The sequence below is a fragment of the Zootoca vivipara genome, chromosome 4 (assembly GCF_965207765.1).
Source record: "Zootoca vivipara chromosome 4, rZooViv2.hap1.1, whole genome shotgun sequence".
Lineage (NCBI taxonomy): Eukaryota > Metazoa > Chordata > Lepidosauria > Squamata > Lacertidae > Zootoca > Zootoca vivipara.
This window is the reverse complement of record NC_142587.1, coordinates 101546518-101561313: the sequence shown is the minus strand read 5'-3', so window position 1 is coordinate 101561313 and position 14796 is coordinate 101546518. Positions and strand designations below refer to the sequence as shown.

Below are 14796 nucleotides of genomic sequence, written 5' to 3'. Positions count from 1 at the left end.
TGCTTATAAGGGGAGCCCAGCACCTTCCGAGGGAGTCTGTTCCACTGCCGTACAGCTCTTATCCTTGGAAAGTTCTTCCTAATATTTAGTCAGAATCTCCTTTCTTGTCATTTGAACCCATTGGTTCAGGTTACAAGAAAGCACGCATTTCCGGACTGCAGCCTTAGGCAGCTGCCTTTGGCTGCAAACCTGTATGCCTTTACATATAAGGAGGAAGTTTCACAGAATGCAACTGTTGAGCTGGAAGGGACCACAGCAAATGTGACTCACTGGACATTTTTTATGCTCACCATCGGAAACTGATGGAATTCAGAGACACTCTGCGCATGTCCCCGTTTCCCCTGCTCTTCTTCCAATTCAGTTTGACCAGAGACCTCCCTGAGCCACAGATTCTTCCTCCTCAGCACCTGTGTTATCTGTCCGTCAGCAACCTGCCGTGATCATCAGCAACAGAGAACTGGGGCAGTGGCACACTGAAGCCTGTGTCTGCTGCCTGTGTGCCCTTGGAAGGGCTGCAGTCGTGTCACAGAGCACACCCTGTGCCTGAACAAGGTCCCTTCCCTGCTTCAGTCCTCATCCTCATCTTTCATCGGAAAGGAATCCTCGGGCTGGGAAAACAACTCTGTCTGAAGAGCTGCGGCTGCTGCTGCGTGTCAGAGCCTGCCACACTGAGCTAGATGGGCTAGCTATATAAGGCAGCTTCAGTTCAACAGTTCAGCTTCTTGCAGCAGCAGCACCCCCCCCGGTGGCAATGACAAACTGTCCCCAAGGGGCCGGGCTTGAGAGTCCACTATAATAATTCCAGCCTCCTTCTCTGCCTGTTCAGTTCTGCTAGCGGCTTTCATTGCAAGGAAGGGTCTGCCTGGCCTCTGGTGGTAGAGGATGATCCCCCTCCCAGAGTGACAAAGGTACGGGAAAGGTAGGGGATGCTTGCCTCTTGCTCTTGAATCTTAGGTGTGTTGCAAACCTGGGGTTTGTGTATCCCCCCACCCCCCCAAAAAAGTTGAGAATCCTTTCATCCTGTCTGGATTCGTCTGCTCGTGATAAAAGGCACCGGAGCAGAAACAGGGAGATGTGATGTTTGTATGAGCCCAGACACTTGTATGGGGCTTTTTTACCAAGATGTTATCAAGGAGAGGCTGGGAGAATAACCTCCTGGGGTTGGTTTGCAGGCTTATTTTAAGCAGAGGTTTTCCAAGAGTCAATTTGCACAGTCCCTGAGTTCTTCTCTCATGGGCTGTGCAACCACTGTGCTGTTAAAACACATTCTGAAGCATGTTTTGAAGGACATTTGAAGGCTCTCCTTATCCCCCCCCATCAATTGCATTGATGGAAACCACAGGAGGGGATAATGCTCTTGCGCTCGGATCCTGCTTGTCGTCTTCCCATAACAAATGAAAAGATTCATCAGCTCTAGTTTTCTCTGGAGAAAAACTGTACGCTTTGACCTTGAAACTATGAAACTAGAGCTGATGAAGAATAAACCGAAACAGGGCCTTGTCCTGGATTTCTAAAAACTGGATTGCTACCGGAATTTGTCTTATTATTCTCAACTTAAAACTTTCTTAAAATTATTCCTTTACCTGGCCAGAGCTCTTAGAATCTTTTCATTTGATTTTCTCAACTCTCCAAGGACTCCAATTTATTTGTCTTCTCAAGCATCTTTTTGCCACTGTGAGAACAGGACGCTGGACTAGACGGGCCATTGCCTGATCACACAGGCTGCTCTTATGATCAAAGGGTTTCTGGGACCTGTAACTCTGTGCAAGGTGAACAAGAGAATTATTTAAGGGACAGAACAGGCTCCAAATGTGCAAAACTTATGGTGTGTACACTGCCTGCCCTCTAGAAAAGCCACAGCAACCTCCATGTATCCTAGTGTTCCACTCAAAGTATTGTTACCACTCCACCCCTACCCTACCCCCCAATCTCTGCAGAGAGATAGCAAGATCCCAAGGGGCCCAGGAGCTCACCAAGATTGGGCTTCCATTGGGGAAACCGAGGCACTGTGAAGGCTAGAGTTTCTCTAAGAAGTACTGTGTTGGCCCGAATATAAGCCACACCTGCAAATAAGCCGCACCTTTAAAATTCAAGGGGGGGGGAGGAGGAGACAATACCCGAATATAAGACGCTCCCTTAAAATTGGGTTACAGGCTGAAAACCGCTGCGGCTGGTAGAATTGTAACTCCGAGCCAATTTAAGCCTTTGATCTTGCAAGCCCGCAAAAAGTTGACATACAATTGCTAAAATCGCAAATCGCTATTCAATTGCTACAATTCCGCAGGCATTCGAGCTCGCAAATTGGCAATAAAACATTTTTTTTTTGTTCTGTTTTACCGTATGTCTGTTTCAGCAGCGATATCGTAAAAGCCAAGTTTTTGTAAGGTCGTGAATTTAAGCCGCACTTTAACTTTCCATGGTTGGAATTCGGAATAAATGTGTGGCTGATATACTGGCCCATGCGGTATACCGGTAGTTTATTTGGAATATATTTACACCGGAGGTTTTCAATGGGGGGGGGGTGCAGAACATTATGCCCCATGAGTGTCCCTCATTGCCCCCCTTCAGAAGTCCAGGAAATTTGCATACAGTATATCACAGTTCTGCAGATTGTATTTCCCCTTCATGTCCCAGATATTATCTAACTACTGCTGTGTATTATTTTTTACCATTCACTGACAGACTCTGGTACCCAAGATCTATGACAATATTCTGCTCTGTATGAATGTGCAGAAGTGCAGGAGAGAAAAGGCTACCTAACATTTCCCCCTCTCACCCTTTCCATAACTTAGGGAGAAAGTGGCATGAAAATGTGCAAACTCTGAGCCACAGAAGCATTGCAGCATTGCAAGATACCCCAAGGGTCACTGAGTCCAACTTCCTACCGTACATGGCACTGCTTTCCAGCTCCATGTTTTGAACTCAAGGCAGGCAACCCTGGTGCTTAGATGAGCCTTTGTGATTCTGGCGCCATCCAGATGTTTTTGTCCCAGACCATTGCCCATGCTGGCTGCTGAAAGAGATGAAAGCTACCGTGTTTCCCACATTTTAAGACACCGTCTTATATTTATTTTACTCAAGAAAATAAGCCTATGGCTTATTTTCGGGGGGTGTCTTGGTTTTTTTATTAAGCAATCTATTTTTTATTAAGCAATCTTGCAGCAGCGCCACTCGGTTCAAGGCAGCGGGACCCAGCAGTGTCATCCTCATCCTCCCACTGCTGTTGCTGCTGCTAGCCCCTGGGGGCCGCGGAGGACGGAGGCAGGCGCCCAAAAGCGGCGACAAGGCTGGCTGGCTGGCGGAGGAGGTGGTGGAGGTGGAAAAAGGGAGGCGGGTGGAGAGGGCACACAGCTCACTCGCTTGGCTAGGCGGCCTTCCCTGCTGCCGCACCACCAGCCACCGCTGCAGCCCTTGTGGGAGCCGCCTGGCTGGCTGCTGGCTGGAGGGGTGCATACCCGAGCGGGAGCCGCTGCTGCCGTTGCCGGAGGAGGAGGAGCCTCCCGCTGCTGTTGCTACGCCGGAGGAGGAGGAGGGAGGCGCATCGCGGCCAGACCCGAGCGGGAGCCGCTGCTGCCGTTGCCGGAGGAGGAGGAGCCTCCCGCTGCTGTTGCTACGCCGGAGGAGGAGGAGGGAGGCGCATCGCGGCCAGACGCACACAAGGAAGGCCGGCCAAAGGGAGCCCGCAGCCGCTCAACAGCACCTCGGCTCCGCTGGGCTTAGCTTCTCTGCCTTGCAGCCGGCTGTGGCTGCCGCCGCCGCCGCCGCTGCCTGTTGTCACAGGAGAGGCAGGGAGCGAGCAAAAGAGGGCGCGTGCTGGCCCAGAAGGAGGAGAAAAGGTGCAGACGGGGAGAGATGGGCGCCCCAAAGCGCCCTGACCATTGGATGTATTCGCTGCCTCCCAGGGTCGAAAAGGAAAGCACCAGTAGCCCCAATAGGAAAGACAGGCCTGCTCCAGAGGGACAGGAAGAGGCTTCCCCCCCCTCTCCCTGTGCGCTCAGCAGGCGGTGGAGAAATCAGCTGAGAGGCGCGTTTTCCCCCCATGCCTGTTGCTGGTTCGCTGGCTCCCTGAGCACACAGGAGGGGCTGAGGAGGTGACAGAAACAATGGTGGCTTACTTTCGGGGTACGTCTTACTTATCTTACTTCTAGAAAAACCCTCCCATGGCTTACTTTCTGACTACGTATTAAAAAAGGGGAAACACGGTATAGTCCAAAACATCTGGAGACATCAGGTTGGCAAAGGCCGACCTGGTTGTTTCCGTAACCCGCTAACCTCTGAGTAGGATGTGTTAGGCTGCTGTTCTGATGTCTTCGCAGTCAAAGGTAGGAAAGAGCAGTGCTTTTTTTCTTTTTAAAAAATGTTAAGGGGGGGGCTTCCGGTTCGTCGCCATTGCAGCCGGCGGGGAATTCTCGAGCTCCAAGATTCCCTGCGCCGAAAGGGAAAGGGGGTGGCGCGAGAACAACGCAACCCCCCCAAAGAGCTCCAGATTGATACAGTAAAATGGACAAAGGTACAAAGATTCACAAAATGTTTAGGGGCATGCATCCCCCCCAGAAAAAAAATGACTGGGAAAGGGTGTGGCCACAGCAACCGGGTCATTGGAGAAGAGAGGCTGGCAGGCAGGCTGACTACATACATGGCGCCTTTTGCAAATAATGCAGCAGCAGCAGCACTGAAAGCATCTTGAATCTAATGTTGCGCAGTCAGGGAGAGTCCCCCAAAGCCCCAGGCAGCCCCCGAGCAGAATGATGACACAAGACCACGTTCTATGGGATTAAAATTGGCCACAACTTTATTAAGAATTCAGATGAAGGGAGACCTTGGCTCAGGCATTGGGCATATATCCTTCTCAGGCCCCAGCCAGGGATCTGGGTAATTTCAGGGTTATCCAGCATGTTTTTTTGGGGGGGTTGGGCTAGCTCTGGAGAACATATGTTCAAGCAGATAGCTCGCCCCCCCTCGATCGCAGCCACTGGAGGGGGAGGGCAATGACAGCCTATTGCGTATGGTCAATGCCTCCCCCTTAGCCCCATTTACAGGAACCCTGTTATCGCCGCCGCAATGGGGATGGGGGGTCACCACTCCACGCCCCCCCCATTTATGTAGATGACTAAAGGATTCTGCCCAAGACCTACATCCGCCAAAGTTGCGACGAATTGCTACGGGAAAGGCGAAACCTGCCAATGCAGGGAAACTCCTTTCCGGCCCTTCAACAGCAAGTGCCTGCGTGCGTGTACGCCTGTGGAATAAAATAACCTGTAAAACAATCATTAATTTTTTGGGAGTGGAAGGTGGGAAAGTGAAGGGCTTTAAAGGTCAAAACCAGCACCTTCAACCTGACCCTGTATTCCACCGGGAGACAGTGCAGCTGGAGAAGCAGCTCCCCAACCGATGGCCACCCAACCTCTGCTTCAGAACCTCCAAGCAAGGAGAGTCCACCACCTCTCATGGAAGCCTGTTCCAATGTCCAAAGGTTGTTCCTCCTGAGATTTAGTTGGAATCTCCTTTCTTGTAACTTCTGGAGCACCAGAAAAGAGGCTTGCTCCCTCTTCCATGGGACAGCCCTTCAGATAGTTGAAGATGGCTATCGTGTGACCTCTCAGTCTTAACATAACCCTTAACATAACCCTTAAGAGTTCCTCATGAAATTTGGTTTGAAGAACACGAGCTGTTCATTTTTAATTGTGCTCTGCTTTGCGATTTTTCTGCCTGGTTTAAAACTGGATTAGAAATAAGTCAACTGGCAGGCCTGGACATTACCCTCATGGTTCCTTCAACCCCTCCTAGCTAATGTTCATCCTATGACCCCTTGGAGTTGACTTGCTCTGCTTGGCCACATAGGAATGGGGAGCTGTCATTATGTTTTCATGGGCTCAAACCCACCTGACGCCTTCTCTCTCCTTCCCTTTCAGCTGTGTAGAACAACACAAGGCCATCACACTGGACATGTCATTGTCCGTCACTAACAGAACTCATAGTGACTCGTTCTCGTTCATCTTGATGGGCTTACCTGGCCTGGAAGGTGCCCACTTCTGGCTGGCCTTCCCCCTCTGCGCCATGTACCTTGTGGCAGTGGTGGGCAACTGCACGGTGGTGCTTGTCGTGAAGGCGGAGCCAGCCCTCCACACGCCCATGTACTTCTTCCTCTGCATGCTGGCAGCCGTGGACCTGGCCCTCTCCACCTGCACCATGCCCAAACTCCTGTCCCTCTTCTGGTTTGATTCCAAGGAAATTGGCTACAGGACCTGCCTCCTCCAGATGTTCTTCATCCACTCTCTGTCCGGAGTGGAGTCCACCATCCTTCTGGCCATGGCAGTGGATCGTTACGTGGCCATCTGCCACCCCCTGCAGCATTCCTCCATCCTCACCAACGCAGTGACGGCGAAAGTGGGATTGGTGGCCGTGGTGAGAGGGGTCGCCTTCTTCCTTCCTCTGCCCTTTCTGATCAGCCGCCTGCACTTCTGCGGCTCCACCAACCTCACCCATTCCTATTGCCTCCACCAAGATGTCATGCACCTGGCTTCGAGCAACAGCACCACACCCAATGTTGTGTATGGCTTGGCTGCCATTCTCCTGGTGATGGGTCTCGATTCCCTGCTCATCTTTGTCTCCTACGTGATGATTATTAAGACTGTCCTGCAGCTGAAGTCAAAGGAGGAGCGCCTCCGGGCTTCTGGGACCTGTGTGGCCCATGTGTGTGTTGTCTTGTCCTTCTACGTGCCCCTGATTGGACTCTCCGTGGTGCACAGGTTTGGGAGAGACCTTCCTGTGCTGATTCAAGTCACAATGGGCAACGTCTACCTCTTGGTGCCCCCTGTGCTCAACCCCATTGTCTATGGAGCCAGGACCAAGGAGATTCGGAAACGGGCATTGAGGATAATGAGGATAGGGAGGGAGGGAGGCTCTCATTGACCCAGAATTTTCTTTAGAACAGATTATCCTAGAGTTATTTAACAGCTCATCTGTACAGGTGTGCTTGGCCATCCTTTAAGATCATAGTCCTTGTTAGACAAATCAGGCAGAACAAAGCTGTGCACTGATCTGCTGCATCTCCAAGCCAATGACCACGTGTCCTTCCAGGCAGCTCTCAGGAGCTGCAAGACCCTAGTAGCCATGCTTCTTGTGTAGTTGCCACACCATTTCCTGAAGGATCTGTCCTCTACCCTGCTCATCACTGAGCTCCGTGGACAAGGGCCTCCTGCAGAAAGAGGCCCCCGAGAAGGTGTTTCTTAGTGACCTACCTCGGTGTTATTCAGGGATGTGTAACAAAAGGGTTGTCAACCACTATGTAGGTGATAAATGCTACGGAATTTGTTATGCAGAGTAGGAAATCTCCTAAAGCCACTTGTACTCATTGTTGGTTGTGAGGTAGCTAGAGAGAGCTTCATGCTCAAGGAAATGCAATGTGCAGGAGGACTCTCCCTCAGTGACAGAAAAGGGTCCCTTGGGAGACTCTTTCTCTCTCTCTCTCTCTCTCTCTCTCTCTCTCTCTCTCTCTCTCTCTCTCTCTCCCACACACACACACTTTCCTCATACTCTTGATAATAAATTGAAAAATGCATGGTGGGTTTATTCCATAATTTAAAACAAACCAAAGTAGAATTAACTTTTGGCAAACTGAATTGGGCCTCTGGAAATATTGTATGCACATTTGTTCCTACCTTTCTGGAAACTTCTTGTGTGGTGAATAAAAACTATCTTTTAGATTACATCTATCTGTGTTGCCAATTTAGGAGACTTGAATCCCCACATACACTTCAGAGGAAGCCTATCGGGGAAAGCTGTAATGAAGTTCACCAACAGGCGTAGCTTTAAACAAGGATTAGACAAATTCGTGGAGGAGGTGGAGGAGGAGGTGGTGGTGGTGGAGGCGGCTTTCAATGACATTACATCGTAAAGGGTTGGACTCCACAGTCCCATGATTCTATGTGCAAAACAGCCTCAGCATAAAAGAAATCTCTGTATGTATTAGATTGGGGCACAGCCTTCAGTTTGGAATCCATAGCCAGTTTCCCAGAGGTAACAAATTGGCCCCCAGGGACTGGGCTGTCTATAAATGCCTCTCCTTTGCACAGCTGTGTTGGCTGTGTGAGGTTGCGCAGGCAGGGTCCACACAGCCACTGTTGCTGGAGAGCGTTCTCTCGAAGGTATGTTGAGGGGGGATTTCTTCTTGGTACTAGAATCACAGAATTATAGGATCATAATAGAGTCAAAGAGTTGGAAGGGACCCTGAGGGTCATCCATCCCAACCTCTTCCACTGCAGAAATAGGCAGCTGTTCCATACAGGGGGGGGGGGGGAAACTTCAGCCTTGGTGTCATCAGCACCACGCTCTAACCAACTGATCCATAGAACCCCCACCCGGAACCCTCTCCTGCTTAGTCTGAATATGGGCATTTTATTTGTATCAAATATATTTATATTATATCAGTTGCTGGGAAGCACGGGAGGGGAGAGGGTTCCTGTGGGAAAGGTTGAATAGCACTGTTGCTGACCACAATAGACTTCTTTTGACAAGCTCTTATAAGACTGGTTCCATTAGATTTCGGGCACCGGGGGAAAGTTCATCAATCAGAAGAGCTGGTTTGGGGCTTCTGCGAATGACTATTGCAGGCTCCTCTTGTTGCCGATGGCCAAGCTTATCTCTTTTTAACAAAACCAATAAAAATGCTCTGCCGCGTTTCTTGTTCCCAATAAGACCCCGAATGAGCCCTCAAGAGTCTTAGAATGGATCTTTACTAGGATTCCATTTGGTGGGTCCTCAAGACCGCAAGGAGAAAGGGGTCTTTCTCATCCTCACAAGGCCCCTTATGCACCAGGTGGGGTGTGTGTGTGAGTGGACTGGCAGGTACAATCCAAGACAACCGCTGGTGGACCCACAGTGTCCCAAGCTCACCCAACCCTGATATGCGGCAGTGACCACTGTCCACAGTCTGTGTCCATGTTGCTCCTCACCAGCTGCTCCTGGAAGTATGGGGTGTGTCTACCAGAAGACACAATTTGTTTCTAATCTGCACAATTTGCAGACTTAGCATAGAGGAATAAGAGAACAAGAAGAACATATGTTTAGAGAAGATTGGAAAACGTTTATTGAATATATGGGAAGTAATTGTATACAGCTGAAAACATCGGCAGCATTAAGATCAATTCAACCGTGTAATTAGGTTTTGATGGATGCAATAATGGAAAACTGATTGGTATAGTTTTTGTTAAATGTGCAGGGGTTTAAGATATGTACATTGAAGCATGGAAAGAGAAGAAGGGAAGTCATTGATATCTTAAGGGTGTGAAATGAGTATTTGAAATTGGAAAACAGAAAATTTAATAACAATGATAAAAAAGAGACACACAAATAGTTTCTTGAACTGTCTTGCCCTAATGCCCAACATGTCAGGCCTGAACAATGAGTCCTGCTAGTTAAGATGCATTATGTGATCAGTAAAGAAGGCAACAATTGAGGGGGGGGGAGAGAGAAATGCTGCCTCATGGCTTACCATTAGAGACGGGAGAGCATTTTGGTTTCAAGGATCAAACCCAATTTGGCATTGTGAATCTACCCTCTCCTTCTCTTTCAGGTGAGTAGCACTCACAGGGCTTCAAGCCCATCATGTCATTGTCGGCCACCAACAGAACTCATGGCGACTCCTTCTCGTTCATCTTGATGGGCCTACCTGGCCTGGAAGGTGCCCAATTCTGGCTGGCCTTCCCCCTCTGCGCCATGTACCTTGTGGCCGTGGTGGGCAACTGCACGGTGGTGCTTGTCGTGAAGGCGGAGCCAGCCCTCCACACACCCATGTACTTCTTCCTGTGCATGCTGGCTGCCGTGGACCTGGCCCTCTCCACCTGCACCATGCCCAAAATCCTCGCCTTCTTTTGGTTTGATGCCAATGAGATCAGCTATGGGAGTTGCCTTCTCCAGATGTTCTTCATCCACACTCTATCAGGCATTGAGTCCACCATCCTCTTGGCCATGGCAGTGGATCGTTACGTGGCCATCTGCCACCCCCTGCAGCATTCCTCCATCCTCACCAACGCAGTGACGGTGAAAGTGGGCTTGGTGGCCGTGGTGAGAGGAGTCATCTTCTTCCTCCCTCCTCCATTGCTGATCATCCGCCTGCACTTCTGCGGCTCCGCTGTCCTCACACATTCCTATTGTGTTCACCAAGATGTGATGCACCTGGCTTGTGGGGACAGAATACCCAACATTGTATATGGCTTGACTGCTATTCTCTTGGTGATGGGTCTCGATTCCCTGCTCATCTTTGTCTCCTACGTGATGATCATTAAGACTGTCCTGCAGCTGAGATCAAAGGAGGAGCGCCTCCGGGCTTCTGGGACCTGTGTGGCCCATGTGTGTGTTGTCTTGTCCTTCTACGTGCCCCTGATTGGACTCTCTGTGGTGCACAGGTTTGGGAGAGACCTCCCTGTTCTGGTTCATGTCACAATGGGCAACGTCTACCTCTTGGTGCCCCCTGTGCTCAACCCCATTGTCTATGGAGCCAGGACCAAGGAGATACGGGACAGGGCATTGAGGATAATGAGGATAAGGAGGGAGGGAGGCCCTCATTGAACCAGGTATATATATATTTAGAACAGATTATCCTGGAATATTCCACTAAGCAGTGTATCTGGACAGATAGGCTTCGTAAACCTTTAAGATCATGGTCCTCATTAGACAAATTGGTGCAAACAAAGCTCTGCACTCATCTACTGTATCTCTAAACCCCCCCATAAGTCAATAGCCATGTGTCCTTCCAGGCGGCTCCCAGGAGCTGCAAGTCCCTGGTAGCCATCTTTCCTGTGTGGTTGCCACACCATTTCCTGGAGACTGAAGCTCACACCTGATAGATCATCTCAGCCCTCATACACCCACCCAGTTACTGTGCTCTGCGGGTCAGGGCCTCCTGCAGAAACCATCTTATCAAGAGGTCCACCCCACACATTGAAGGAATAGGACCTTTAGTGTGGTGATGCCTTGGGAGATGCCTGCCCTATATATATGAGGTAGGCACCATCTCTCTTAAGACCTTCCTCTTCCAACAAGCATTTTCAGCTGAGAATTTGTACTGGAATTCTTTTAAATATTATGCTACTGTTTTCTTGTTGTATGCCACCCTGAGCTCCTTTGAGAGGAAGGTTGGGGTATAGATTTAATTAATAAACAAAATTAAGACCGCATCCAGGCTGCACTCAGGCTGCACCCCCACTGCTGTGTTACATCACTCTGGTGTCAAGACATCCCAAAACACAACATCCCTTGCGTAGGCATTTCCTTCCTTTTGGGGGGAGGAGTTGCATAATGTTTAAGGCGCTTTTTACTATTGTTTTTAGACCAGCTCCTGAAGAGGCATAGAATCATAGAATCATAGAATCATAGAGTTGGAAGAGACCACAAGGGCCATCCAGTCGAACCCCCTGCCAAGCAGGAAACACCATCAAAGCATTCTTGACATATGCCTGTCAAGCCTCTGCTTAAAGACCTCCAAAGAAGGAGACTCCACCACACTCCTTGGCAGCAAATTCCACTGCCAAACAGCTCTTACTGTCAGGAAGTTCTTCCTAATGTTTAGGTGGAAGCTTCTTTCTTGTATAAGGAATCCATTGCTCCGTGTCCGCTTCTCTGGAGCAGCAGAAAACAACCTTTCTCTATATGACATCCTTTCATATATTTGAACATGGCTATCATATCACCCCTTAACCTTCTCTTCTACAGGCTAAACATACCCAACTCCCTAAGCCATTCCTCATAAGGCATTGTTTCCAGGCCTTTGACCATTTTGGTTGCCCTCTTCTGGACACGTTCCAGCTTGTCAGTATCCTTCTTGAACTGTGGTGCCCAGAACTGGACACAGTACTCCAGGTGAGGTCTGACCAGAGCAGAATACAGTGGCAATGAATCATAAGGAAAAATGGCACTTCCTGAGAAAAATGACCCTATTTTCTTTTGTGTGTGTGTGTGTGTGTTTTGACAAGCATTCTGCCCCTCTGAGTTTTGGGCCATCTCCACCTGGGAAAATTGGGTGGCTGTTCCATTCTGCTAGATTTTCTGAGCTCAGGGGGGTTGGGGAGAAATATTAAGCAATGAAAGAAAGCATTGAGGAGGGAACGCTGTGATCATAATATTGTGGGGATTCCCCGCAAAAAGTGGGTCAACAAAGGGTGGGTGGTCCCCAGCAGGTGCTCATCGTGGAAACAGATGGATTAGGTTTTGAGTTGTTTCACTATCCACATTTCAATCGATTTTTTTTTTGCATTGTTTAAATTCCATTATAAATTATTATTTAACTATTATACTTTATTTGTTTTTAGAGCGTTTGTGTTTGAGCCGAGCTTGCTTTAATTTTTGCAAGCTGCCATGAGTCCCAGTTCTGGGGGAAAGGCAGAGCACAAATAAATGCAATAATAGCAGTCCTCACCAAGGGGAGTTTCGTAGGGACCAACCTCAGTGTTATACAGGCATGTCTGAGAAAAGGGTTGTCAGCCACTGTGTTGGTGATAAATGATACAGAATTCACTACACAAAACAGGGAATCTATTTGTATCTCTCCTGAACTCGCCCTTACTCATCTTTGCTTGTGAGGCAGGCGAGAGAAAGTTTCATGCTTAAGAAGAACAAGGATATAGTTTGAATGCTTCACCTGTAGCTCTATAAATCACTTAATGTGTCAATACGAATGGAAGACGTTAAAATTGCAGTTGCTGTATAAGGGATTTTTATGATGACTGGAAATTAGTAACATTTTGGAATACAGAAATAAAGTAAATCATCAAAAGATTAATTCTAGCACCTAAATGGCATAATTTGGCACCTGTATGATTGGTATTAGTAATTGTATTATAATTTGGTATTGTTATAATGAGGCTTTTATTGGATTATTGTAATTGATAATTAATAAAAAAGAAAAAAGAAAAAGGGAAAGTTTCATGCTCCAGGGAGAAGGACTCTTCCTCTGGGTGGCAGAAAATGGTCCCTCGGAAGACTGTCTCTCTTAGAAGACATCTGAAGGCAGCCCTGTTTAGGGAAGTTTTTAATGACTGATGTTTCAATGTATATTTTTAATCTTTTGTTGGAAGCCGCCAAGATGGGTGGGGTATAAATAATAAATCATCATCTTCTTCTTCTTCTTCTTCTTCTTCTTCTTCTTCTTCTTCTTCTTCTTCTTCTTCTTCTTCTTCATCATCATCATCATCATCTCCGCCATTTCCCTCATACTGTTGATAATATTTTGAAAAATGCACGATGGGTTTCTCCCATAATTTAAAACAAACCCAAGTGTAATTTACTTTTGGCAGACAAAATGGGCCCCTGGAAATACTGTGTGCAGATTTGTTCCTCCCTTTCTGGAAACCTGTCACAAGGTGGATAAAAACTACCCTTGAGCTTATTATGTCTGCATTGCCTCTTTAGGAGACTTGAATCCCCACCTGCACTCCAAGGGAAGCCTATTGGGGAAAGCTGCAGTGATGGCCACCAACAGGGGCAGCTTTAAACAAGGATTAAACAACTTCATTAAGGAGGAGGCTATCAGTGGCTCTTAGCTGCAATGGTGGCTACCTTCCATCTCCACCGCTGGACTCAGCAAGCCTCAGCATAGCAGTGTCCTGTTACTCCTGTCCTTCTAACAAGCTTCCCATTGGAACGTCTGGTTGGCTGGCAAGAGCAGGACCCTGGATAAGAGGGGCCATGGGCCTGACCTTCTCATGTTCTTAATGTTGTCCCCTCTAAACAAGTTGGCAGGAGCTGTGCCTTCTCACGAGTTAAGCTGAAGTGAGTGGGCATAGGCCACGGGTACATGAAATGGGCCTATGCTTCTCAGGTATATAACTTCAGGAATATAAGCCATTTTGCCTTTCTGAAAAATCCTATCTTCTGTCTCCCTTTTCCCTACTAAGATACTGTCCCTATGACAGTCAGCATTGCCTATGTTTACATAAAGCCACCTGGTTATAGCATGTCCGGGACGTTTAGTCACAGGAACAGGCCAGGCTGAAATTGCCTTGGACGCCTGCCCTTCAGGAGATGCAGGATCCAGGACAGAGGTAACTTAGTGGGTCACAGTAATCCCAGATGTTCCCAGATAAGGTTGGGATGAGCTCTTCCAATACGGGGTAATCCTGGATGTCGCAAATATGGTGGGGGGTGAGCTCTTCTAAGAAGGAGGAGATGAAATTCATAAATGGTAAACGGAATGGGCCTTGCCTTCACCAATTGGTAGTTCTTTGTTCTAAATGAGACAGTCTGATTGGTTGTTCTGTAATGTATATTATACCCAAAGGTATAAATGTTTGAGACACCCATTGTTCTGGGCTCGGCTTTAGGAAGTATCCTCTGAGCCATTGCTTGCTGTCAGCAAACAATAAAATTTACTTTCCTTTTCTCTATTGCTGCGTGGCGAAGTTTCTTCAGTCTGCGAGGCGACCCTACAAAGCCACACATTGTGGAAGTGTCTCTGATTCTTTCCTCCATGGCTCGCTGGGTTGTTGTTTTTCGTTTTCTTTTTTAAAGCCTAAAGCATCTTTTGGTGGGTGCAGAGGAGAAGGCAGGTGGGAGAAGAGAGCCAGAAAGATCCCAGTGGTACCAGTGGGGGAAATAGGGTGCATATGGAAGACATTGGGTGAATAAAAACTGACTCTTGTATCAAAATTAAAATTATTCAGTCCAAAAATATGGTTCAAAAGTTTCACTTACTCAGAACTTAACTCCAAACAACTTAAAGCAAATAAAGTTACATTCCATTATTACTTATACTGATCCCAGCCTAAGGGCTATCTTAGATTACAAATAATATATTGCATC

At 48.1% G+C, this 14796-nt stretch overlaps 2 protein-coding genes across 2 annotated transcripts; both read left to right on the top strand.

Moving 5' to 3' along the window:
- The first annotated feature begins 760 nt into the window (after nucleotides 1-760).
- LOC118085032 (olfactory receptor 51E2-like) lies at nucleotides 761-7656 on the top strand. Its single transcript, XM_035115289.3, has 2 exons — nucleotides 761-908; nucleotides 5913-7656. Exon 2 carries the CDS (start codon nucleotides 5947-5949, stop codon nucleotides 6910-6912), a length of 966 nt encoding a protein of 321 aa, XP_034971180.2. The 5' UTR covers nucleotides 761-908; nucleotides 5913-5946; the 3' UTR covers nucleotides 6913-7656.
- A 1983-nt stretch (nucleotides 7657-9639) lies between these two features.
- On the top strand, nucleotides 9640-10569 carry LOC118085031 (olfactory receptor 51E2-like). Its single transcript, XM_035115288.3, has one exon. It carries the CDS (start codon nucleotides 9661-9663, stop codon nucleotides 10567-10569), a length of 909 nt encoding a protein of 302 aa, XP_034971179.2. The 5' UTR covers nucleotides 9640-9660.
- The last annotated feature ends 4227 nt before the right edge of the window (nucleotides 10570-14796 follow it).